Source organism: Panulirus ornatus, chromosome 5, assembly GCF_036320965.1.
Source record: "Panulirus ornatus isolate Po-2019 chromosome 5, ASM3632096v1, whole genome shotgun sequence".
Lineage (NCBI taxonomy): Eukaryota > Metazoa > Arthropoda > Malacostraca > Decapoda > Palinuridae > Panulirus > Panulirus ornatus.
In genome coordinates this window covers 20,105,857-20,132,531 of record NC_092228.1, presented here as the reverse complement: position 1 = coordinate 20,132,531, position 26,675 = coordinate 20,105,857, and the positions used below count along the sequence as shown (strand labels likewise).

The 26,675-nt window shown below is 41.1% G+C and overlaps 1 protein-coding gene across 15 annotated transcripts in view; it reads right to left on the bottom strand.

Moving 5' to 3' along the window:
* Positions 1-26,675, bottom strand: part of LOC139748619 (uncharacterized) — a 448,759-nt gene that overhangs the window by 241,145 nt on the left and 180,939 nt on the right. For all 15 annotated transcript variants that reach the window (XR_011712784.1, XM_071661787.1, XM_071661788.1 and 12 more), the window contains 3 exons: positions 25,992-26,218; positions 25,562-25,756; positions 7,490-8,174 (listed from right to left, as the gene is read on the bottom strand). Coding sequence is in view for 14 of the 15 variants with exons in the window: in XM_071661779.1 (XP_071517880.1) it covers positions 7,490-8,174; positions 25,562-25,756; positions 25,992-26,218 (1,107 nt within the window). In the remaining variant the exon portion in view is untranslated. The remainder of the gene's footprint in view (positions 1-7,489; positions 8,175-25,561; positions 25,757-25,991; positions 26,219-26,675) is intronic.

The following is a 26,675-nucleotide window of genomic DNA, read 5'->3' as shown; positions in this document are numbered from 1 at the left end:
TAATCTCTCTCTCTCTCTCTCTCTCTCTCTCTCTCTCTCTCTCTCTCTCTCTCTCTCTCTCTCTCTCTCTCAAAAACCATCTTTTTATTCACATGTACTCTTAAACTTTTCCACCTTTCTCACACTATCTAAAACTCAGGTACCAAAAATCTGCAGTTTCTCACTCAAGTCTACCACATTTTCCCATTGTCATTACCAAACAAAAACTGGCTTGCATCCAAAGCACTCCCACCCCTGCCAGACTGAAGAAACAACACATCTTCCCAAAACCCATTCACTTCCCTCAACACCTCATCCATAGACAGACTGGTGACACACATCCCACCAGCAAACCTGGAACTACTCACCCTTCTCTCTACTTGCACATTCACTTCACTCTTTTGATAAAAACTCTTCACTGCTCCTCAAAAGTTATGAACACAATGGGTTTGTAACACCTTGCACTTAGCAACTCTTTACATCTCATTATATGCTTTTCCATTTTATAAATGCCACAAACAAATCTTTCTGTTTCTCTAAGCATTTCTTAAATTCTTCAAAGCAAACACTTGATCCACACATTCTATAAACTCCTGAAACAGCACTGTTCCTCCTATACCTGAAGCGCTGTGCATGTCATCACCCTTTCAATCACCGCTATCCCATACAAGTTACCAGGTACAACACTCAAAGACTTTTATACCTCTGTAATGTTTATTCCCTGGCTTTTATACACTGGCACTATATAGGCACTCCAATCCCCTAGCACAGGCATTCTGCCTATCCTCAGGAACCTTAACACGATCCACACATACAATGAAAATCCCAATTAACCAATCAATATCACCCCTTCTGTATAAATTCTACTGCAATACAAGCCACCACAGCTGCTGGCCACATCTGATCTTCTTTAACGCCTTCACCACCACATTTCTTTTTCTTTTCCCTTTTCTTTTGAAATGGTTTGGTCACATGGAGAGAATGAGTGAGGAAAGATTGACCAAGAGGATATATGTGTCGGAGGTGGAGGGAACGAGGAGAAGAGGGAGACCAAATTGGAGGTGGAAAGATGGAGTGAAAAAGATTTTGTGTGATCGGGGCCTGAACATGCAGGAGGGTGAAAGGAGGGCAAAGAATAGAGTGAATTGGAGCGATGTGGTATACCGGGGTTGACATGCTGTCAGTGGATTGAATCAAGGCATGTGTATGGGGGTGGGTTGGGCCATTTCTTTCGTCTGTTTCCTTGCGCTACCTCGCAAACGTGGGAGACGGGGGGGGGGGGGGGGGGGGGGGGGGGGGGGGGGGGGGGGGGGGGGGGGGGGGGGGGGGCACGCGCGCATGACTCACCTCACATATCTCCTTGAACTACCCACTACACATCTTCCAGTCTGACATCAAACACATTAAAAAACTTTCAAATACTTATTCTACCTCTCTTCACCTCATCTCAGCCAGTTACAACTTCCTGAACTGCCCCTTAACAGATGTTCCCATTTCTCCTCTTTGTGTTCTCACAATACTAACCTCCATCCAAAACATTTTCTTATTCATACTGATGTTTGCCATCACTAGCTCATTCCAACCATCATTTGCCTTCTTCAGCTGAAGCACCCTCCTCTTGACCTTATGCCACTTCTCTTGCACACTTGCCAATTAATTGTACTCCTTCCCTATAAGTAATGCCCATGTCTCTTTTCTTCTTTACTAGCAACCTTTAATTCATCATCCATCACTCAATACCCTTTCACACACCCCAAACTCCCCACCTTCTACATGCCAGAAACTTCTCTAACACAAGTCAGCGCTCCTTCCCTACGTTACTTCAATTTCTAACACATTCCCATAGTTTCATTTCTCACACCTTTTTCCAATCTGCATTCTGTTTCTCATGGTACCTCTTGACACAAGCCTCTTTTCCAAGTTCACTTGCACCACCCTCTTCTCATCAATATCATGTCTTCTTTTCCTGAAGCCCCTGTAAATCTGAGCCCTTTGCTCCAAGTAGTGACCAGCCATCCCATGATCTGCCCTACTCAACATACAAACTTATTGCTTAATTGCTTCCTGTCCCAGCACACATACTTATTTGCTTCATTACTTACAGTCCCAGAAGTACCTCCTATCTTTATGAGGCTCCTTAAGAACTCAGGAAGCTGATAAAGTGCATCAAAGGGGACCATAAGTCACAGTGTTGTGAAGTGTGTGCATCTACATACAAAGGGTGTAGGACAATTATGTGCCTGGTGTCTTACCTATAACTTTATCATGAGCATCAAGGGACTTGGGATATGTTGAAATGGCATCTGTAATGTTTTGGGATGGGTGGTGTCTAGGTAGTAGATAGCAGAAAGTGGTTTGTAATTGGTGTACATCTGACAGACTGGAATTTAAGAATGATCTGGGAAGCAGGATGTTTACTGCTACTTGGGTTATTTCACTATGTATGTGTCCTGTTAGTGGTATACTGTTGGGGATGGGGCAATCTGTGAGGGGAGGATACTAAAGTGTAAGGCACGAGGTTAGCTTTATATCTTTAGAGTTGGTGATTCATTACAGAATGGTTTGGGTGGGAGGAGTCTTGTGCTGTTGCATAAAACTGCATGCCAAGAATGCTGTTGTGGAACTTTACTGGGAGGATCTTTGCTTTATTATGCAGGTGACATGTGTTTGAGTTTGCCTGGCAGTCAGTAATTAATCTGAATGCACTGCTTTCTGTGATGTTAAGCTTTATTTCATTCTGCTTTTGAAAGAGTGGAAGACATATCAGGTGAGGAACATAGTTTAAAGTGGAGCTGATGAGTTGTTTGCAGAAGATATGGAGTGTGTCTTATTCTTGTCCAAATTCGATGCCAGTTAGCAATCTAAAGGCATTTAATCTGTGTGTTGCTTTTGTGTTGATGTTATGGATGAGAGTGAAAGTCATGTATGTTGTTTATGATGCCTAAAGTGGTTGGTGTTTTGTTCAACAGAACTGACTGTCTAGTCAATGTAATTGGATGGTGTGAGCTAGACTTGTATCTGTCTAGGTAGAGACAAAACACTTCGGTGGAGATAAAAACATTCTGTTCCTGGTGAGCCATTGTTCCAGTTGTGTAGTGTATAACTGAATGCTTGATCTTGCAACTATGGTGTCAAGATGCTGTGATGTGATTGTTGTCACCATGAAACTATGTTGAGGGTTGCCTTAAGTAAGGGAATTCATGTAGTTACAGATTGCAGAGAAATGGAGAATCAACTGCTCCTTGGGGAAGTCCATTGTAAAGTTCAAGTGTTTTTGAGGGGAAGCCTAAATCTCATTTCCTAAAGTTTTCAATGATTCTAGACCTATTATTTTAATGTCAAATATTATGAAATGTCTTAGACATGAGAAACTATTTGTGTAATAACATAGATTATTTAAGAGACCCACTGCAGTTTATGCATCATAAAATAGGAGTGTGCAGGATGCAAGTTTGACTTTATCCACTGCAGTTCATGCATTGTAAAATAGGAGTGTGCAAGATGCAAGTTTGACTTTTATGAATGAAATTAGCAAACATAAAAACAAACATAAATCACAAGCAAGAATCTTATACATTCATTTTAGCTCTGTCTTTAATAAAATCCAGGCAAATATTTTGCTAAATAAATCATTAGGCATGGATGTAAACTGTAGCTTACTGAAATGGATATTCAGCTTTTTAACACATAGGTCACAGTACATCAAGATAGATAATGCTAAGTCCAACATAATTTTTACCAATACAGGTGCACCACAGTGATGTGTGATGTCCCCTACTTTGTTCGGTTAGTATACTGATGACTGTAGAAGTGTTTTTTGCAACTGCACTATTTTAAAATATGCTGATGATACAGTAATCATAGAAAAAATTGTGAATGATATTCATAATGATTTATATACCTGGGAGTGGACTTAGCAGCGAATGGAACCATGGAAACGGAAGAGAGTCACATGGTGGGGGAGGGAGCGAAGGTTCTGGGAGTGTTGAAGAATGTGTGGAAGGCAAGAATGTTATCTCGGTGAGCAAAAATGGGTGTGTTTGAAGGAATAGTGGTTCCAACAATGTTATATGGTTGCAAAGCATGGGCTATAAATAGGGTTGTGTAGGGGAGGGTGGATGTGTTGGAAATGAGATGTTTGGGGATAATATGTGTGAGGTGGTTTAATCGAGTAACTAATGAAAGGGCAAGAGATGTGTGGTAATAAAAAAGGTGTGGTTGAGAGAGAAGAAGAAGGTGTGTTGAAATGGTTTGGACACATGAAGAGAATGAGAGAGGAAAGATTGACAGAGGATATATGTGTCAGAGGTGGAGGGAACGAGAAGTGGGAGACCAAACTGGAGGTGGGAAGATGGAGTGAAAAAGATTTTGAGCGATCGGGGCCAGAACATACAAGAGAGTGAAAGGCGTGCAAGGAATAGAGTGAACTGGAACAATATGGTATACTGGGGTGGACGTGTTGTCAATGGATTGAATCAGGGAATGTGAAGTGTCTGGGATAAACCATGGAAAGGTCTATAGGGCCTGGATGTGGAAAGGAAGCTGTGGTTTCGATGCATTACACATGACAGATACAGACTAAGTGTGAACGAATGAGGCCTTTTTTGTCTGTTCCTGGCATCGCCTCACTGAAGGGTGTGTGTGTGTGTGCTATTTTGTATGTGGTGGGGTGGCGATGGGAATGGATGAAGGCAGCAAGTATGGATATGTACATGTGTATATAGGTACATGTCTGTGTATGTATATGTATGTATACGTTGAAATGTACATGCATGTATATGTGCGTGTGTGGGCATTTATGTATATACATGTGTATGTGCGCGGGTTGGGCCATTCCTCGTCTGTTTCCTTGTGCTACCACGCTAACACGGGAGATGACGATTAGGTATCATAATTGCACAGAATAGTTGCTTTGTTGACTGGTGTAAGACAAATTTTCTGCACTTGAATGTAAAGAAAACTAGAGAGATGATAACAGATTTCAGGATAATAAAACTACATGTATCAGACTTGAGTACAACTGAAGATGAAAACGTAAAATGAGTGAGTCAGTACAACTAGGCTATATATCATAGATGACCATTCAAAAGGTGGTGCAAATATTGATATGGTGTATATGAAATGCAGTTAAAGATTGCACTTTATATGAATCTTAAACAAATGCAGTTAAAGACTGCACTTTATATGAATCTTAAACTGTCTACATATGGACAATTATATGTTTTTCAATTACCACCTGGTATGGCAAGCTAATCAGTAAAGACCAAAATAAGCTTGAGATAATTTTTAAGAAAGCTAGAAAATGGGGTGCAAACGGTAAAACATTAGATATTCTGTATCAGGAATGTGCAATGAGGCAGGACTAAAAGGCCATGTAAGTAGCAACCCATCCTCTAAAATAATACTATGTACTTTTAAGGACAAGAAGACTGCCTCTGCCTGTCCCTGATAGATTCACAAAATCATTTTTACCAAAAAACATTCTACTGTTAAACCATCTAAAGATGCTGCAATTGATGATTCTTTATGTGATATTCTATGTGGTCTTTTAAGTGATATCTTATGATTTTTATCATCTGATTCTTATACTTTCCAACCTTGAATTGAGCTTCTAGCCATAAACAAAATAGTGATATCTTATGATCTTCACCATCTGATTCTTATACTTTCCAACCTTGAATTGAGCTTCTAGCCATAAACAATTTCATTTTGTATCATGTAGGAAATTTGACAATAAAGACATCTTGTGTTATCCTATCTTATCTTACCTGTATAGCATTCTTTTATCCAACTCAATTTCTATCAGGATTTTCTCATTTTTTATCAACCAGCTTTATCAAGTGATTCTGTAGTTTCTTTTTACCTATCATTTGAGATTCTTTAGTTCATGGATTGATTCATCCAAACTTTCATGAACTTTTCAGCAGCTCCTTCATCAGCACTCTGTGCTTCACCAGTGACTCAAATGTTGTGCAAGCTATATCTTCTCTTAAAATATACTGAGCCAACCATGATTTGCTGTGAAGTTCTCCATATAATGCTCTCCTGCTTACTCCTTTAATGTCTCAAAAAGACTTCTTGTCTTTGTATGAACTGTTACTAAGCTTAGTGGTACACATTTATAAATTCCTCTTCCATCCACAGCATCAACAACTTTTCCATTTCATGGATGGGCCCTTGTCATTGCTTTGTTATTATTGTACACTTCATACTTGCCAAACCTTTCACTACATCACATACTTTTTTCTTTGTTCTTGATAATGGGACAACTGTAGATCATATGCAACCAAATTAACCTTTTTTCTCCTCCATATTGGGTGATTACCTTCATTTTCAATACTAAATCAAGCATCTTCCTTATCTATCAATGTGATGGGTTTTTCCTCTTGCTCATCATCTTTTTTGGGGTTTAATACAAATATGATTTAATCTAGCTCAAAAATTTGTTGGATTCAGTTGAATAACACACACTTACTGAATGGTAACTGAGAGACGCTGTGATGTTCACAATGCCAGGATTATCTGACATTCACCATAGAACGCAGGCAGTCATTAGCACTAGTGGACGTACAACCAAGGGTAATTTTCAAATTTACATATATCTTTAATTTATACTTTTTTCCAGTATGGATGGTCATAAGTCGCACAAGTCGAAAGTCAGGGAGCATCTTTCCACCTCCAATTTGGTCTCCTCCTTGTTCCCTCCACCTCTGACACATATCCTTTGTCAACCTTTCCTCACTAATTCTCTCCATACGTCCAAACCATGTCAACACAACCTCTTCCGCTTTCTCAACCACACACTTTTCATTACAACACATCTCTCTCATCCTTTCATTACTTAATCAAAACACCTAACATGACATAGTCCTCAAACATTTCATTTCCAACACATTCACCTTCCGCCATACAACTTGTACACAGTCAAAGAAAGATTAGTTTGAAAGCGACAGCTTATGGGAATGTAGTATGTGCACTATTTTTTATAACAACAGCTAAGTCTCAGACTTTTTGATCACACCTCATATATACGGGGGGGGGGGGGAGCACAATGAAGTTACAGTACATCTGCGTTAACAGACAGCAAATTTAGAGTTAGATGGAGCTGAGGATATTACGATGGAAATAACTAATATATTGCTTTAAATTCCAGCCTCTCCACTATCTGGATTTCTTTTACCACAGTTTTTCACAAAAACTTATCCTTGCTTAAATTCTTACGAATGAACCTGAAAGCTAATTTCCTTGGAATAGCTACTGGATTTCTTTTACCACAGTTTTTCACAAAAACTTATCCTTGCTTAAATTCTTATGAATGATCCTGAAAGCTAATTTCCTTGGAATAGCTAAATATATTATTCAGCAACTATGCTTCCATATGATGTTGGTCATAGCCATATAGGATAGATAGGCTATTTCATGTGTCTCTGCAGATATAGGTCAAGTACAGAATAAATAGTTGAGACACTATTAACAGTACCTCGGGTGATAGTAATATGCTTGTACTCACCTGATGGCCCCGGGAAGGTCTCCAGCTGCGAGGATCCTGCTGCTGCTGCTGCTGCTGCATATGGCACAAAATTTTGTACTGCTGCTGAGAGGTGTTGTGGCAAGCCATGCAGGTCTGTAGCCGTGGTATTGGACAAGTCATGGTCTACAGAGTCATCTTCATGTGGCTCCTCAACCTCATGGTCACTATTGCCCTCCCCCCCACCACCACTACCACCACCACCACCACTGCTGCCTCTACCTGGGCCATCCTCCTCAGATACATTTAACTCTGTCTTGGGTACTAATCTGGGGGATGGTGAACCTCCACTACCAGAGCTGCTGGCACCCATAGTCAAATTTATTACTCTAGCAGATTTATCATCATCATGTGAGGCAGTGGAGGTAACAGGCGGTGCTTGTGAAAGAGAATTTTCTCGTTGTGTGGGTGGGGTGGGTATAGGGGGCCCTCCAAGTGGTGAATGAAGGGGTTTACGTCGCTTTGCTGGTGGTGAGTGTAAAAGATGTGGTGGCTTGTGGCTTGGTGGCTCCAGGGGAACGAGAGGGTTGACGGGGGCCAAGACGGACCCGCCTACCCCAGAGAAGGCAAGACTTAGTGCAGGAGATCCAGGACCCCCTCCACGGCGCTCCCCTCTGTCCAGGCCCTCTTCTGGCTCCTTCTCAGGACTACTGGTATGGCTTCCGAACTGAAGGGGAAAAAGAAATAACATTAAAATTAAAAGATTCATATATATATATATATATATATATATATATATATATATATATATATATATATATATATATATATATAGAGAGAGAGAGAGAGAGAGAGAGAGAGAGAGAAATAAAACAAAATCAATCATCACTTTCTATTAATATGTCTAAAAGTACAGCATACACATGTAGGCATAGAGTAACTCAATGATATACAGAAACAAAGGAAGGATTCCTTGAAAAATAAATCCAATAAGTTGCACAATGATTTTCCCAGCATGACAAGCTATCAAGAAAGAATCTGGAAAGTTGTGCATTGATTTCCCAATATGACAAAGGACAACCCTTCAAGAAATAATTTGCAAAGTTGTGCGCTGCCTGTTGTGAGGGTAACCTTACTGGTACATCATATTATTCTGCAGGAAAAGGAATATATGGTATAGCCTGACTTCAGTACCTTTTTGCTCTAAATCATACTCAATGCAAAATATTCGTTTCCTTTATCGACACACTAATTCATTCAATCCCTATAAATCCAAAACCCTTACAATATAAATGCTTAATCGACTCAAAATTTGTGGAATACTTGGAATGGCTAACATGATGCCATGTAATCACCCCTTACTTCCCACACCAACAAAGCATGGAAACACCACTTCCTATAGCACTGTTCCCATTGCTGGTGCAAGTGAGCAACTGGCCCTAACCAATAAATTCATCAAATGCAAGGCAGGTTATTTTAATAACTACCATCTTATGTTATGTGACCTGCTTCAATACCCTATGGAGTTTGCACACAACCAATGAGGAAGTATTCAGAATTAACACTTGAAGAAACAAAAGGAGATCATTAGGCATATATGTGCAAAAACAGTGGCAATGAAATGTAATGGAATCATAAAAAATACAATTTGAAAATGTATAGAAAAGCTAGCCATTATATATATTCAAATGAAATGAAAAAGGGCTTGAGGTCAACGACAACTCCTGTACCAGCTGAAAGAGATAACAAAAACCAAACAAGGGTGAATTTGTTTGTGTCTGGTCTGCTTGTTCCCACATCTGGTTTGATGCTATTTGTGAAAAAAGAGCAGTTTCTTCAAAGATCTGAAATTCTTTCAACCAGGACCCAACCATTCTACTCATATATGTGTATATGAGTAGATGGGCCATTCTTCGTCTGTTTCCCAGTGCTACCTCGCTGATGCAGGAAACAGCGATCATGTAAAATAAATAAAAAAAACTAACAATATAAAAAAAGACTCAGACTTCAATGGTGAAGTAAAGGAAAGCATAGTAAGGAGCGGTGCTGATGACAGCCAAGTATGCAAAATGACTGGATCTTAAACTGATAAAAAAGGATGCAACAAGACTTAGACAAAACTCACAAATGGGAAGTGATCCTGATAGTATTTCAACTTCTAAGAGTTGTAACAGAAGCTGCCACGTGAGGAGTGCTCGTCCTCTTTCAAGGCTCAGGTTTGGGTATCTAAAGAATCTAAATGTGTTTAGATTTAACCAAATTGAGCCAGATGAGATAGTCAGTAACAGCAAGTCATTCCTTTTATAATAACTCACTCCAACCTGCTATCTTTTGCATACCCCAGACCCTCGTGAACGTTCAGGTCCTGAACATTTCGGAGCAGTTTTCTCTCCATTCTCCCACCAACTCATTGGTGTCTCCCTTTTTCTTGTTCCCTACTTTTCTGACATGTATACACACATAGGAACATTAGGTAGGAGCATTCCGTAGTAGTAGTCAGTAGGAACATTAGGTAGGAGCCTCTACAAACACTGCACTAGAGTTGCCCTCTGCAAGTGTCCTGTTAAAGGTGAGGCACTAAAAGCTAAGCAGCAGCACTGGATTTCACTAGCCACACACTTGAGAGAGTGCCAGGAAGGGAACAGGTGTTAATGATACAGATACAATATACCCTGTCATCCTCTCCACATGACAAATCCATTGCAGCACATCCACTTCAGCTCTCCCAGACATATTCCATTTACTACCGTGCCTCTCTCTCTTAATGTCATTTCTTATTCAAAATAACCTTCCACACACCACATGTCCTCATTCACCCTCCATACGTTTTTTCTAAGGCCCCCTTCCATCTGTACAGCACTGACATTCACCTTCTCTTTCAAATACACTTAATTGATTCAAGTCATATCCAGCAAGAATATCAGCATAAGGGGGGTTGGGATGACATAGCAACACCCTGCTGCTCTCTCTCTTCCATGATCAAACACTTTGAATCTTTGTGAGAAAAATGCCCATATCATATGGCAGCATTATGAAAGATGTCAATTAGGCCTTCTATCACCAATATTTACCTGTTAAGTTCCTGTACAAAGAGTTTTCAATGCTGAAACCATATGTGTACCATATGCAGTAAACTCCAATCTTTCAGAGAGACCACATATGTACCAACCACTGCGAACAGATTATGACCATGGCTGGGATCCCATCTGGTATCTGTTTTGAGTTCCTATTGAGCTGATTCTTCACATCAGTTATGTTTCTTTCTCATACTGATAACTTGACAGGCATTCTTATCAGAGTAATCAAATATCTTATCATCTACGTCGTCTCTCTTTTCTGTGCTAAAACCCAACTTGTATTCACTGATAGCATATGGCATATTCTTTTGAGGTTGTATTTCTAACAGTACCCTACCTTCTATGGTCCAGTATTGTACTTTTTGTAATTGTTCAATTCCTGTAAGTAAGTGGGACTTTTGGATTTTTTTTCCATGCTTTGGACATTCATTATATTTGTTACTTCAATCTGTCTGCTTATTGCAAAGCTCAATTTTCTCACATTCTATTATTTTCATCCACTATTTTCTATCACCTGTTATTGTTTGTCATCTTGAACTGTATAATTTTCCAATAATTTGCTGTTTATCTATTGAATAATTACCCCAAGTCAAATTTCTATGAGTCCTGTTGTTACCCAGGACCTTTCTATAGGCTATGCTACTTTCAGTATCAGGGAAGTGTTCTATCTGATCAGTTCATTTTGCCTGCTTGTTGCATATCTCTATTTTTTCCATTTTCTTCTTTTCATCCATTTTCTATTTGTTATTTTCCTTTTGTTATTGTTTGTCATCTTAAATTCTATTGATTTTCCAATTATACTGAGTTTCAGCTATTCATTGTAAAATCATACCAGAACCAATTTCTATGAAAGTCCTGTTGTTAACCACGAACTTTTTAAACATTACATTACTTCCAAATGTGGGGAAATGTTGACTCCTCTGGAGTGAGAAGTTCTCTGATGAGACTTGACTCCTAATGAGACAGCTTCACCAAAGGGGACTTTTAACTTATGGTGTAACCTCGAGCATATTACAGTTATTAAGAGCTTTGGCAAGTAGCAGTTAGTAGGCAGCTAACGATCAAGGAGGTATATTACCAGTACTACCCGCTTGACTATCGGGAGGGTTATTGACAGCTGCTTAGAGAACCAGCACTTCAGTGGTTGTCAAGTTGCACTCCTTTGGCCCAAGTAGCAGTCTTTTCTTTCTGCCTCACTTACATGTGAACTACTGACATTCTGTCCACAATCACACAATTTCTCCTTGTCATGCATAACACCTGCCAACACATAACTTACATATCTTATTCTTCGTAACTCTAGATTTTCCTGCAGTGAGCACTATGGGCTAGCCCTGCCTTTTGGCAAAATGATAGCAGCAGTAGATAGAAGTAGTAGATAGGTACATTTTGGCAGGAGCATTAGGTAGAAGTAGCAGGTAGGAGCACTGGATAAAAGTGTTCAACAGGAAAATTAGGTAGGAGCTCTTGCAAACACTGAACTAGAGTTGCCCTCTGCCTGTGGCCTTATAAAGGTGAAGCACAAGGATAAGAAGTGGCACAGGAGTTCACACCAACTGGAACAGGCATCAAAGATTTAGCTTTACTCCAATTAAGATTGCTTATATTTTTGCCTTATTTGCCCATTTCAACCTTGAATCAGTAGCTGTTAATTTGAGTCTACTCTTGGTAGACCTAATGTCTCTGAGGAGTGCCATGTCATTTGTAAAGAGGCACTTGAAGTTTGTAGTTGGTTCGTTTATAACTTTTATTAGGTAGAAGTCTTACTCATTTTCATTCACTTCCATACCTAGCCCCTTTCATCTGCCATTATTTTCATTTTAGAATTGGATCTGTAATCCTTACCACATCATTCCCATTCCACAAACTTTAAAGCTGTGTGCTGAAAAAAGTGCTGATGATTTGGAATACCAAGTTTAGACAGAGGAATACACACAAGTATACATATGTGCGTATGAAAGATGGTCAGCTGGCATTATTCAATCAAACTTTAATTGACAGGCTTGCAATAGAGAGTCTTTTGGATGTAAATGTGCTAGGAAGGGCAGCTGGTGAGACGTATTATCATAACCTAGAGGAGGTGAGGGTGAAGATTTGTTGAGGTTTTCAAAAAAGGAAATGTTATGGATGACGGTGGTAAAACAAAGTGAGCTTGGAAGAGACAAGTTAAAAAAAATACAAGAAGTTTAATGTAGGATGGCAAAAGGGGAGAGTAAGCAAAGCTATGGGAATGGACAAAGAGGTACATTTGGTAAGCGTATGGTAGGAGGTTGGCAGATTAGATAGGATGGTGGGATGACGTAGTAAAGTTGTTAGTTAAAGAGAAAAAGAGAGGTATGTACATACAAGGCATGTACATACAAGGAACAAATGCAGGTGACTGGGAGATGTATGAGAGAACTCAGCAGTAGGTAAAGAGGATACTTATGTCAGTAATGGAGGGGAAAAGGAAAACAGGGGGACCAAACTGAAGATGGAAGGATGGAGTAAAAATATTTTGAGCAGTTAGGGGCTGAACATGTAGGAGAGTGGAAGGTGTGCTTGGGATACAGTGAATTGTAGTAACGTAGTATAAAGGGAGCAATGTGCCGTCAATGGACTGAACCAGGGTATGTGAAGTGGCCAGGGGATACAAAAGAAAGATCTGTAGGGCCTGGTGGCAGACAGGGGGCTGTGGTTTGGTTATTGCACATGACAGCTACAGAATGGATGTGAGTAAATGTGGCCTGTCTTTGTCTCTTCCTGGGACTACCTTGCTTAGGAGGGAAATGACAGAGAAATATGGGGGAAAAACAAGAGAGGAAAAAAGAAAGCGTTTTAATCCCTCTCCCTATCTTATCCTTAATGTTTTGTCAAGCTACTTTTCCTAGCAAAATCCCAGTTTACTTTGTCAGAGGCTTTCTTTTCTAAGCAAAATCCCAGTTTACTTTGTCAGAAGCTTTTGCAAAGTAGAGCTAATAATTGGGTTTGCATACTTTTCCTAAAACAAATCCAACTTGGCCTTGGTCTATAAAACGAATTTTGACGAGTTACTTAATATCTGTCCTTTTATCACTCTTTCAAATGCTTTTATTACATGAGAAGTAAATCTAAATGGCCTGTACTGTTTGGGTATTAGCTTAGATCCTCCACCGTTTATTGGTGTTACATTTGATACCTTGAAATGTCCAATTTTGATCACAGCCTGACTTGTTTCAATAATAACATTATCAATTTTGCTATTGCAGTTTTTGTCTTACACAGGAATATGTAGCAATTCCATCTGGTTAGACTAACTACAACAAGATTTAGTCAAAATTGCAAAGCTATCACAAAGCATCGACTGCACATCTTGCTTGATGTATATAACTATTCCTCTAAATTTCCACCTCCATAACATAATCATTGACTTGGTTCATCTGGGACTAATTTCAACTAAAAGAGAAATTTCTTTCAAATTTTTTTATAATTGTTCTAGGCATGTTTCTTAATCATCCTGGCATGAATAATTGTTCCAGCTCTCGCTGGGCAGTTATATATTTTTGTGTGATTTATTTTTGGTACTTTCCATGTGATTTAGAAGATGTAACAGTTCTGCGTCTTCCCTGCTGAGAGGCTTTCAGTTTGACACATTTTGCTTTATACCTTCCATTTGCTGCATTACTGAGATTACCGTATATATATTTCTCTTCTTTCAAGGATATATAGCAGCAGTTCTTTCAGCCTTTAATGAGTCTTTATGTTCCATACCTTTGACTTTCTGTCACTTTCCCTTGTTGAGGTTTTATATGGTACCACTAATGAATATTTCCTTGACCCATAACTTATTTGCTAAAAACTGTTTTTCATAGTTGATCGCTGTTCACCACTTTAACGAGGTAGCTCCATGACCAGATGAAGAAAGGCTGCCTTTGCTTAAAGTCATACTCTAGTTGTCATGTGTAATGCATTAAAACCATAGCTCCCTATCCATAACCAGGCCCCACAGCCACTTCACATGCCCTAGTTCAGTCCATTAACAGGATGACGACCCTATATACCACATTCCAATTCACTATCCCTGATTGATAAAAATGTCTTGTACTCCATCCTTCCAACTCCAATTTGGTCTCCCAATTCTTGTTCCCTCCACTTCTGAAACTATTACCCACACTGTCAACCTTTCCTAACTCATTATCACCATATGTTCAAACCATTTCAGCACACTCTCTTCAGCTCTCTCAATCAGTCTTTTTATCAACACACCCCACTCTTACCCAATTATTACTTAATCAAATCATTTCACACCACATACTGTCCTCAAACATTTAATTTCCAACACACACAACCTCCTCCACACAGCCTCTATAGCCTTAGCCTTATGTCCATATAGTATTACTTGGACTACTAGACCTTCAAACATACCCACTACTGCCTTCCCAGAATGCTATCTCTTACACACATTCTTCAATGCTCCCAAGACCTTCACCTACTCACCCACCCTATGACTCCCATCCACTTCCATGGTTCCATTCACTGCCATGTCCACTCCAAAAACATCTCTTACTCTACTTTTTTCCCCCATTCAAATTCACACCCCAACTAACCTGTCCCTCAACCCTGCCAAATCAAATAACCTTACTTTCATTCACATTAACACCCAACTTCCTCCTTTCACACAATCTTCCAAACTCAGACATCAACTTCTGCAGTTTCACACTCAAATTTAACACCAATGCTGCATCATCAGCACACAAATGACTCACTTGTCATGCCTTCTCACACTCACACCTTACAGACCGCAACCTTGCCTCTCCCTCTATGATTCTTCCCACTTACATCCCTCAACACCCCACCCATAAACAAATTAAATAGCCAAGGTGACATGATACACCCCTGCTGCAGACCAACCTTCACTTGGAACCATTCACTCTCAACTCTTCCTACTCGTACACATGCCTTAAACACTTGCTCAAATTCATCTTCATAAGATTCCACTAGGTCCACCAGCCCATTTGTAAATTGTCAGTCTTTTTGCATCCCCATTTGACAAATCTCTGACCTAATAATTCTGTTTATCCTTGAGTGCTTAGCAGAGCTCCTTACAACGCTTTTCTTTAGTTCCCTTACAATGTCTGATATTATCATAAAGACTAATGCAGCTAATACTGTTCCCTGTGGTACCCCTAGAGGACATCTTCCTCCTCAGACAGTTCTGTTTGCTACCCATTTGAACTTTCTGGCAAGTAAAAACTTTTTAATCCCTCTTCCCATCTTTTCCCTAACATTTCCTTTAGATACATTCTTGAGAGAGAGAGAGAGAGAGAGAGAGAGAGAGAGAGAGAGAGAGAGAGAGAGAGAGAGAGAGGGGGGGGGAAGAGGGGGAGAGAGAGGGGGGGGGGAGAGGGAGGGAGGGGGAGAGAGAGAGAGAGAGAGAGAGAGAGAGAGAGAGAGGGGGGGGGGGGGGGGGGGAGAGGGAGGGAGAGAGAGAGAGAGAGAGAGAGAGAGAGAGAGAGAGAGAGAGAGAGAGAGAGAGAGAGAGAGAGAGAGGGGGGGGGGGGGGGGGGGAGAGGAGAGAGAGAGAGAGAGAGAGAGAGGAGAGAGAGAGAGAGAGAGAGAGAGAGAGAGAGAGAGAGAGAGAGAGGAGAGAGAGAGAGGAGAGAGAGAGAGAGAGAGAGAGAGAGAGAGAGAGAGAGAGAGAGAGAGAGAGAGAGGAGAGGAGTGAAAAAGGAGAGGAGAGGAGTGAAAAAGGAGAGGAGAGGAATGAGAAAGGAGAGGAGAGAGAGGAGAGGAGTGAGAAAGGAGAGGAGAGGAGTGAGAGAGGAGAGAGAGAGAGAGAGAGAGAGAGAGAGAGAGAGAGAGAGAGAGAGAGAGAGAGAGAGAGAGAGAGAGAGAGAGAGAGACCTACCTACAAATGAGCACAAATGAATACACATTAAGTTATGGAAATCAGTGACAACATATTTTGGAGGGACAGGGCTATATTTTCTCCTGTCAAATGGATAACTGACACAGCAGAATTTTTTCTACATGCTAATTGCACTTGCTAGAGACAATAAGGATATCATCATCCATTTTTATTATACTTTGTCGCTGTCTCCCGCGTTCGCGAGGTAGCGAAAGGAAACAGAAGAATGACCCAACCTACCCACATACAAATGTATATACATAAACGTCCACACATGCACATATACATACATATACATCTCAACGTATACATCTATCTTTTTCTTCTTTCAAACTATTTGCCATTTCCCGCGTTAGCGAGGTAGCGTTAAGAACAGAGGACTGGGCCTTTGAGGGAATATCCTCACCTGGCCCCCTTCTCTGTTCCTTCTTTTGGAAAATTAGAAAAAAAAAAAGAGTGGGGAGGATTTCCAGCCCCAAGCTCCCTCCCCTTTTAGTCGCCTTCTACGACACGCAGGGAATACGTGGGAAGTATTCTTTCTCCTCCATCCCCAGGAATATATATATATATATATATATATATATATATATATATATATATATATATATATATATATATATTGTTCGCTGATGATGCAGCGCTGGTGGCTGATTCATGTGAGAAGCTGCAGAAGCTGGTGACTGAGTTTGGTGAGGTGTGTGAGGGAAGAGGGTTGAGAGTGGGTGTGAATGGGAGCAAGGTTGTTGGGTGCAGTGGGGTTGAGGGTCAATTCAGTTGGGAGGTGAGTTTGAATGGAGAGGGACTGGAGGAGGTGGGGTGTTTTGGATGTCTGGGAGTGGATCTGGCAGCGGATGGAACCATGGAAGCGGAAGTGGATCATGGGGTGGGGGTGGGGGGGGGGCAAGATTCTGGGAGCCTTGAAGAATGTGTGGAAGTCGAGAACATTATCTCGGAAAGCAAAAATGGGTGTGTTTGAAGGAATAGTGGTTCCAACAGTGTTGTGTGGTTGCGAGGCGTGGACTGTGGATAGAGTTGTGCGCAGGAGGATGGATGTGCTGGAAATGAGATGTTTGAGGACAATGTGCGGTGTGAGGTGGTTTGATCGAGTGGGTAACGTAAGGGTAAGAGAGATGTGTGGAAATAAAAAGAGCGTGGTTGAGAGAGCAGAGGAGGGTGTTTTGAAGTGGTTTGGTCACGTGGAGGGAGTGAGTGAGGAAAGATTGACCAAGAGGATGTATGTGTCGGAGGTGGAGGGAACGAGGAGAAGAGGGAGACCAAGTTGGAGGTGGAAAGATGGAGTGAAAAAGATTTTGTGTGATCGGGGCCTGAACATGCAGGAGGGTGAAAGGAGGGCAAAGAATAGAGTGAATTGGAGCGATGTGGTATACCGGGGTTGACGTGCTGTCGGTGGATTGAATCAAGGCATGTGTATGGGGGTGGGTTGGGCCATTTCTTTCGTCTGTTTCCTTGCGCTACCTCGCAAACGCGGGAGACAGCGACAAAGCAAAAAAAAAAAAAAAAAAATATGTATATAATATATATATATATATATATATATGTATATATATATATATGTATATATATATATATATATAATATATATATATATATATATATATATATATATATATATATATATATATATATACATACATATATATATTATCCCTGGGGATAGGGGAGAAAGAATACTTCCCACGTATTCCCTGCGTGTCGTAGAAGGCGACTAAAAGGGAAGGGAGCGGAGGCTGGAAATCCTCCCCTCATTTTTTTTTTTTTTTTTCTCCAAAAGAAGAAACAGAGAAAGGGGCCAGGTGAGGATATTCCCTCAAAGGCCCAGTCCTCATCCTCTGTTCGTAACACTACCTCGCTAATGCGGGAAATGGCGATTAGTATAAAAAAAAAAATATATCTATCCCTGGGGATAGGGGATTAAGAATACTTCCCACGTATTCCCTGCGTGTCGTAGAAGGCAACTAAAAGGGGAGGGAGCGGGGGGCTGGAAATCCTCCCCTCTCGTATTTTTTTTTAATTTTCCAAAAGAAGGAACAGAGGGGGCCAGGTGAGGATATTCCAAAAAAGGCTCAGTCCTCTGTTCTTAACGCTACCTCGTTAACGCGGGAAATGGCGAATAGTTTAAAAAAAAAAAATATATATATATATATATATATATATATATATTATCTATATACTTATTTATTTTGCTTTGTCGCTGTCTCCCGCATTTGTGAGGTAGCGCAAGGAAACAGAAGAAAGAAATGGCCCAACCCACCCCATACACATGTATATACACACACGTCCACACACGCAAATATACATACCTATACATTTCAATGTACACATATATATACACACACAGACACATACATATATACCCATGCACACAATTCCCACTGTCTGCCTTTATTCATTCCCATCGCCACCTCGCCACACATGGAATACCATCCCCCTCCCCACTCATGTGTGCGAGGTAGCGCTAGGAAAAGATAACAAAGGCCCCATTCGTTCACACTCAGTCTAGAGCTGTCATGCAATAATGCCCGAAACCACAGCTCCCTTTCCACATCCAGGCCCCACACAACTTTCCATGGTTTACCCCAGACGCTTCACATGCCTTGATTCAATCCACTGACAGCACGTCAACCCCGGTATACCACATCGCTCCAATTCACTCTATTCCTTGCCCTCCTGCATGTTCAGGCCCCGATCACACAAAATCTTTTTCACTCCATCTTTCCACCTCCAATTTGGTCTCCCTCTTCTCCTCGTTCCCTCCACCTCCAACACATATGTCCTCTTGGTCAATCTTTCCTCACTCATTCTCTCCATGTGACCAAACCATTTCAAAACACCCTCTTCTGCTCTCTCAACCACGCTCTTTTTATTTCCACACATCTCTCTTACCCTTACGTTACTTGCTCGATCAAACAACCTCACACCACACACTGTCCTCAAACATCTCATTTCCAGCACATCCATCCTCCTGCGCACAACTCTATCCATAGTCCACGCCTCGCAACCATACAACATTGTTGGAACCACTATTCCTTCAAACATACCCATTTTTGCTTTCCGAGATAATGTTCTCGACTTCCACACATTCTTCAAGGCTCCCAGAATTTTCGCCCCCTCCCCCACCCTATGATCCACTTCCGCTTCCATGGTTCCATCCGCTGCCAGATCCACTCCCAGATATCTAAAACACTTCACTTCCTCCAGTTATTCTCCATTCAAACTCACCTCCCAATTGAATTGACCCTCAACCCTACTGTACCTAATAACCTTGCTCTTATTCACATTTACTCTTAACTTTCTTCTTTCACACACTTTACCAAACTCAGTCACCAGCTTCTGCAGTTTCTCACATGAATCAGCCACCAGCGCTGATCATCAGCGAAAAACAACTGACTCACTTCCCAAGTTCTCTCATCCACAACAGACTTCATACTTGCCCCTCTTTCCAAAACTCTTGCATTCACCTCCCTAACAACCCCATCCATAAACAAATTAAACAACCATGGAGACATCACACACCCCTGCCGCAAACCTACATTCACTGAGAACCAATCACTTTCCTCTCTTCCTACACGTACACATGCCTTACATCCTCGATAAAAACTTTTCACTGCTTCTAACAACTTGCCTCCCACACCATATATTCTTAATTCCTTCCACAGAGCATCTCAACTCTATCATATGCCTTCTCCAGATCCATAAATGCTACATACAAATCCATTTGCTTTTCTAAGTATTTCTCACATACAGTCTTCAAAGCAAACACCTGATCCACACATCCTCTACCACTTCTGAAACCACACTGCTCTTCCCCAATCTGATGCTCTGTACATGCCTTCACCCTCTCAATCAATACCCTCCCACATAATTTACCAGGAATACTCAACAAACTTATGCCTCTGTAATTTGAGCACTCACTCTTATCCCCTTTGCCTTTGTACAATGGCACTATGCACGCATTCTGCCAATCCTCAGGCACCTCACCATGAGTCATACATACATTAAATAACCTTACCAACCAGTCAATAATACAGTCACCCCCTTTTTTAATAAATTCCACTTCAATACCATCCAAACCTGCTGCCTTGCTGGCTTTCATCTTCTCTGTTTACCGAATCATTTTCACTAACCCTCTCACTTTGCACAACACCTCGACCAAAACACCCTATATCTGCCACTCTATCATCAAACACATTCAACAAACCTTCAAAATACTCACTCCATCTCCTTCTCACATCACCACTACTTATTATCACCTCCCCATTTGCGCCCTTCACTGAAGTTCCTATTTGCTCCCTTGTCTTACACATCTGGAGGGATGTCTGATCATTATCTTGTGGAAGATAAGGTGAAGATTTGTATGGGTTTTCAGAAAAGAAGAGTGAATGTTGGGGTGAAGAGGGTGGTGAGAGTAAGTGAGCTTGGGAAGGAGACTTGAGTGAGGAAGTACCAGGAGAGACTGAGTACAGAATGGAAGAAGGTGAGAACAATGGAAGTAAGGGGAGTGGGGGAGGAATGGGATGTATTTAGGGAATCAGTGATGGATTGCACAAAAGATGCTTGTGGCATAAGAAGAGTGGGAGGTGGGTTGATTAGAAAGGGTAGTGAGTGGTGGGATGAAGAAGTAAGATTATTAGTGAAAGAGAAGAGAGAGGCATTTGGACGATTTTTGCAAGGAAAAAATGCAATTGAGTGGGAGATGTATAAAAGAAAGAGACAGGAGGTCAAGAGAAAGGTACAAGAGGTGAAAAAGAGGGCAAATGAGAGTTGGGGTGAGAGAGTATCATTAAATTTTAGGGAGAATAAAAAGATGTTCTGGAAGGAGGTATATATATATATATATATATATATATATATATATATATATATATATATATATATATATATATATATGGAGCGGGAGGCTGGAAATCCTCCCCTCTCGTTTGTTTTTTTCCAAAAGAAGGAACAGAGGGGGCCAGGTGAGGATATTCCAAAAAAGGCACAGTCCTCTGTTCTTAACGCTACCTCGCTAACGCGGGAAATGGCGAATAGTTTAAAAGAAAAGAAAAGATATATATATATATATATATTTTATTTTCATTTATTATGCTTTGTCGCTGTCTCCTGCGTTTGCGAGGTAGTGCAAGGAAACACACGAAAGAAATGGCCTAACCAACCCCCATACACATGTATATACATACACGTCCACACACGCAAATATACATACCCATACATCTCAATGTACACATATATATACACACACAGACATATACATATATACACATGCACACAATTCACACTGTCTGCCTTTATTCATTCCCATCCCCACCTCGCCACACGTGGAATAACATCCCCCTCCCCCCTCATGTGTGCGAGGTAGCGCTAGGAAAAGACAACAAAGGCCACATTCGTTCACACTCAGTCTCTAGCTGTCATGTAATAATGCCCGAAACCACAGCTCCCTTTCCACATCCAGGCCCCACACAACTTTCCATGGTTTACCCCAGACGCTTCACATGCCCTGATTCAATCCATTGACAGCACGTCTACCCCGGTATACCACATCGATCCAATTCACTCTATTCCTTGCCCGCCTTTCACCCTCCTGCATGTTCAGGCCCCAATCACTCAAAATCTTTTTCACTCCATCTTTCCACCTCCAATTTGGTCTCCCACTTCTCGTTCCCTCCACCTCCGACACATATATCCTCTTGGTCAATCTTTCCCCACTCATTCTCTCAATGTGCCTAAACCATTTCAAAACACCCTCTTCTGCTGTCTCACCCACGCTCTTTTTATTTCCAGACATCTCTCTTACCCTTAAATTACCAACTCGATCAAACCACCTCACACCACATATTGTCCTCAAACATCTCATTTCCAGCACATCCACCCTCCTGCGCACAACTCTATCCATAGCCCACGCCTCGCAACCATACAACATTGTTGGAACCACTATATATATATACATATATATATATATATATATTTTTTTTTTTTTGTCGGTCTCCCGCATTTACGAGGTAGCGCAAGGAAACAGACGAAAGAAATGGCCCAACCCACCCCCATACACATGCCTTGATTAAATCCACTGACAGCACGTCAACCCCGGTATACCACATCAATCCAATTCACTCTATTCTTAGCCCTCCTTTCACCCTCCTGCATGTTCAGGCCCCGATCACACAAAATCTTTTTCACTCCATCTTTCCACCTCCAATTTGGTCTCCCTCTTCTCCTCGTTCCCTCCACCTCCGACACATATATCCTCTTGGTCAATCTTTCCTCACTCATTCTCTCCATGTGACCAAACCATTTCAAACCACCCTCTTCTGCTCTCTCAACCACGCTCTATTTATGTCCACACATCTCTCTTACCCTTACGTTACTTACTCGATCAAACCACCTCACACCACACATTGTCCTCAAACATCTCATTTCCAGCACATCCATCCTCCTGCGCACAACTCTATCCATAGTCCACGCCTCGCAACCATACAACATTGTTGGAACCACTATTCCTTCAAACACACCCATTTTTGCTTTCCGAGATAATGTTCTCGACTTCCACACATTCTTCAAGGCTCCCAGAATTTTCGCCCCCTCCCCCACCCTATGATCCACTTCCGCTTCCATGGTTCCATCCGCTGCCAGATCCACTCCCAGATATCTAAAACACTTCACTTCCTCCAGTTTTTCTCCATTCAAACTCACCTCCCAATTGAATTGACCCTCAACCCTACTGTACCTAATAACCTTGCTCTTATTCACATTTACTCTTAACTTTCTTCTTTCACACACTTTACCAAACTCAGTCACCAGCTTCTGCAGTTTCTCACATGAATCAGCCACCAGCGCTGTATCATCAGCGAAAAACAACTGACTCACTTCCCAAGCTCTCTCATCCCCAACAGACTTCATACTTGCCCCTCTTTCCAAAACTCTTGCATTCACCTCCCTAACAACCCCATCCATAAACAAATTAAACAACCATGGAGACATCACACACCCCTGCCGCAAACCTACATTCACTGAGAACCAATCACTTTCCTCTCTTCCTACACGTACACATGCCTTACATCCTCGATAAAAACTTTTCACTGCTTCTAACAACTTGCCTCCCACACCATATATTCTTAATACCTTCCACAGAGCATCTCTATCAACTCTATCATATGCCTTCTCCAGATCCATAAATGCTACATACAAATCCATTTGCTTTTCTAAGTATTTCTCACATACATTCTTCAAAGCAAACACCTGATCCACACATCCTCTACCACTTCTGAAACCACACTGCTCTTCCCCAATCTGATGCTCTGTACATGCCTTCACCCTCTCAACCAATACCCTCCCATATAATTTGCCAGGAATACTCAACAAACTTATACCTCTGTAATTTGAGCACTCACTCTTATCCCCTTTGCCTTTGTACAATGGCACTATGCACGCATTCCGCCAATCCTCAGGCACCTCACCATGAGTCATACATACATATATACATATATATATATATATATATATATATATATATATACACACACATATACATAATTCATAGTCTGCCCTTATTTATTCCCATCGCCATCCCGCCACACATGAAATGACAACCCCCTCCCCCGCATGTGCGCGAGGTAGCGCTAGGAAAAGACAACAAAGGCCACATTCGTTCACACTCAGTCTCTACCTGTCATGGATAATGCACCGAAACCACAGCTACCTTTCCACTTCCAGGCCCCACAAAACTTTCCATGGTTTACCCCAGACGCTTCACATGCCCTGGTTCAACCCATTGGCAGCACGTCGACCCAGGTATACCACATCGTTCCAATTCACTCTATTCCTTGCACACCTTACACCCTCCTGCATGTTCAGGCCCCAATCACTCAAAATCCTTTTCACTCCATCCTTCCACCTCCAATCTGGTCTCCCACTTCTCATTCCCTCCACCTCTGACACATATATCCTCTTTGTCAATCTTTCCTCACTCATTCTCTCCATGTGACCAAACATTTCAAAACACCCTCTTCTGCTCTCTCAACCACACTCTTTTTATCACCACACATCTCTCTTACCCTTTCATTACATACTAGATCAAACCACCTCACACCACATACTCTCCTAAAACATCTCATTTCCAGCACATCCACCCTCCTTCACACAACTCTATCTATAGCCCACGCCTCGCCACCATATAATATTGTTGGAACCACTATTCCTTCAAACATATCCATTTTTGCTTTCTTGACTTCCATACATTTTTTAACGCTCCCAGAACTTTCGTCCCCTTCCCCACCCTATGATTCACTTCCGCTTCCATGGTTCCATCCACTGCCAAATCCACTCTCAGTTACCTAATACACTTCACTTCCTCCAGTTTTTCTCCATTCAAACTTACCTCCCAATTGATTTGTCCCTCAACCATACTGTACCTAATAACCTTGCTCTTATTCACATTTACTCTTAGCTTTCTTCTTTCACACATTTTACCAAACTCAGTCACCAACTTCTGCAATTTCTCACCCGAATCAGCCACCAGTACTGTATCCTCAGCGAACAACAAATGACTTCACTTCCCAAGCTCCCTCATACTTGTCCCTCTTTCCAAAACTCTTGCATTCACCTCCCTAACAACCCCATCCATAAAAAAATTAAACAACCATGGAGACATCACGCACCCCTGCCGCAAACCAACATTCACTGAGAACCAATCACTTTCCTCTCTTTCAACTCATACACATGACTTACATCCTCAATAAAAACTTTACTTCTAACAATTTGTGTCCCACGTTGCTTCTAACAACTTGCCTCCCACACTATATATTCTTTACATATTGAAAAAGCATACCTTCAACTTTAAATGTGGGCAGAAACACAACTCATAAAAGTATGGTTGCAGGATGGCTGCACTTATCATACAATCCTTTGGCCCCTTTTATGGAGTCCTGCAGAGTAGGGAAATGTTGGAACTCCTAAGGAACAAGAAGGTCATAACAAGACTGTACTTCCATCTATTTACTATCAGTGATGCACACTTGCCAAAGTAGACTTCTCATTTGCAGTGTAACCACTTGCAGGTGCAGGCTGGTAACTCCTGGCTACAATTACACACACACACACAACTCACCTGTTCACTGTTACCTGGCTACAATTACATACAAGCATACAGCTTACCTGTTCACTATCACTAGTTCTCTTGTCTTGAGCAAGTCCTTTAATTCTTAGTGCCTCAGCTGTTTTGAGAAGGAGTCCCAATCTTTCTTGAGATACATTAACTTCTCCATGGTATATGAAGCTCAATAGGGATTTTAACTCTAAAAAACTTGTATCACGCAACACTATGACTGGATGTTGATGAGCGGGAATATCCTGAAAATCAATTTCAAAATGAGCATTGCTACATCAAAACATTAAGGGAAAGAAATACCAATAATATTGTTTACATGTCCCTGAACTAAAACCATTCATTACTTTAGAAAAAAAAAATCCTGTTACTGGTGAATGAAACATACACAGCACAACACTTATATCATACCAACTTCTGTCTTGCAGTAAATATTCATTTCAAATATAACATTACATCAAATAAGTGTCCACAGCTCACCCGGAATAGGTCTCTGAAGTAAGGGCTGCATGCTGATAAGAGTACCCTGTGTGCTTTCAAAGATTTTCCCTCCGCTGTGAGTGTGACATCTACAAATTCTTCTCGATCTAGAAGAGCTTCAAATGATGATACAATATTGGCCTGGAAGTTGTTCCACCGTAGGCAGAACTGCTGTTCAGCCATAATCCTTCCGTCCCACGGCTCCCGCGCACCTGGACCACCAAGCCCTAATGAGAAAAAATATAAGTTCTTAAATGTATCAGTACCTTTTTTTCTTTCTTATCTCCAAAACTGAAGTGCAAGAAGCAAACTACTATGCAAAAACCAGTATGTGCCCACAATTCAAGGGGAAAGGAATAGTGTATACTTCCCTTACAAAACAGCTTCGTTTATCAATACCTTTTAATTTTCCTCCTTATAATATTTGGAGTCTTATTTCCAAACATCTAGTTATATTTCTTTATTATGTCCTCAAAGGGAATTCTTACTGTAAAGCTTCTGATGCATATTGCTATATCAAGGGTATTCTCAAAACAGCAAATTAATTCCTAACCTGCAAAATTCAAATTCCTTAACATCAACAGTAGAGTGTTGAACAACCCTATCAAATTACAGTACGTTGATCCACGGGTTTAAACTTATTTCTATGCAAATTTTTGCTCACAGGTACAATGTATCTGAATA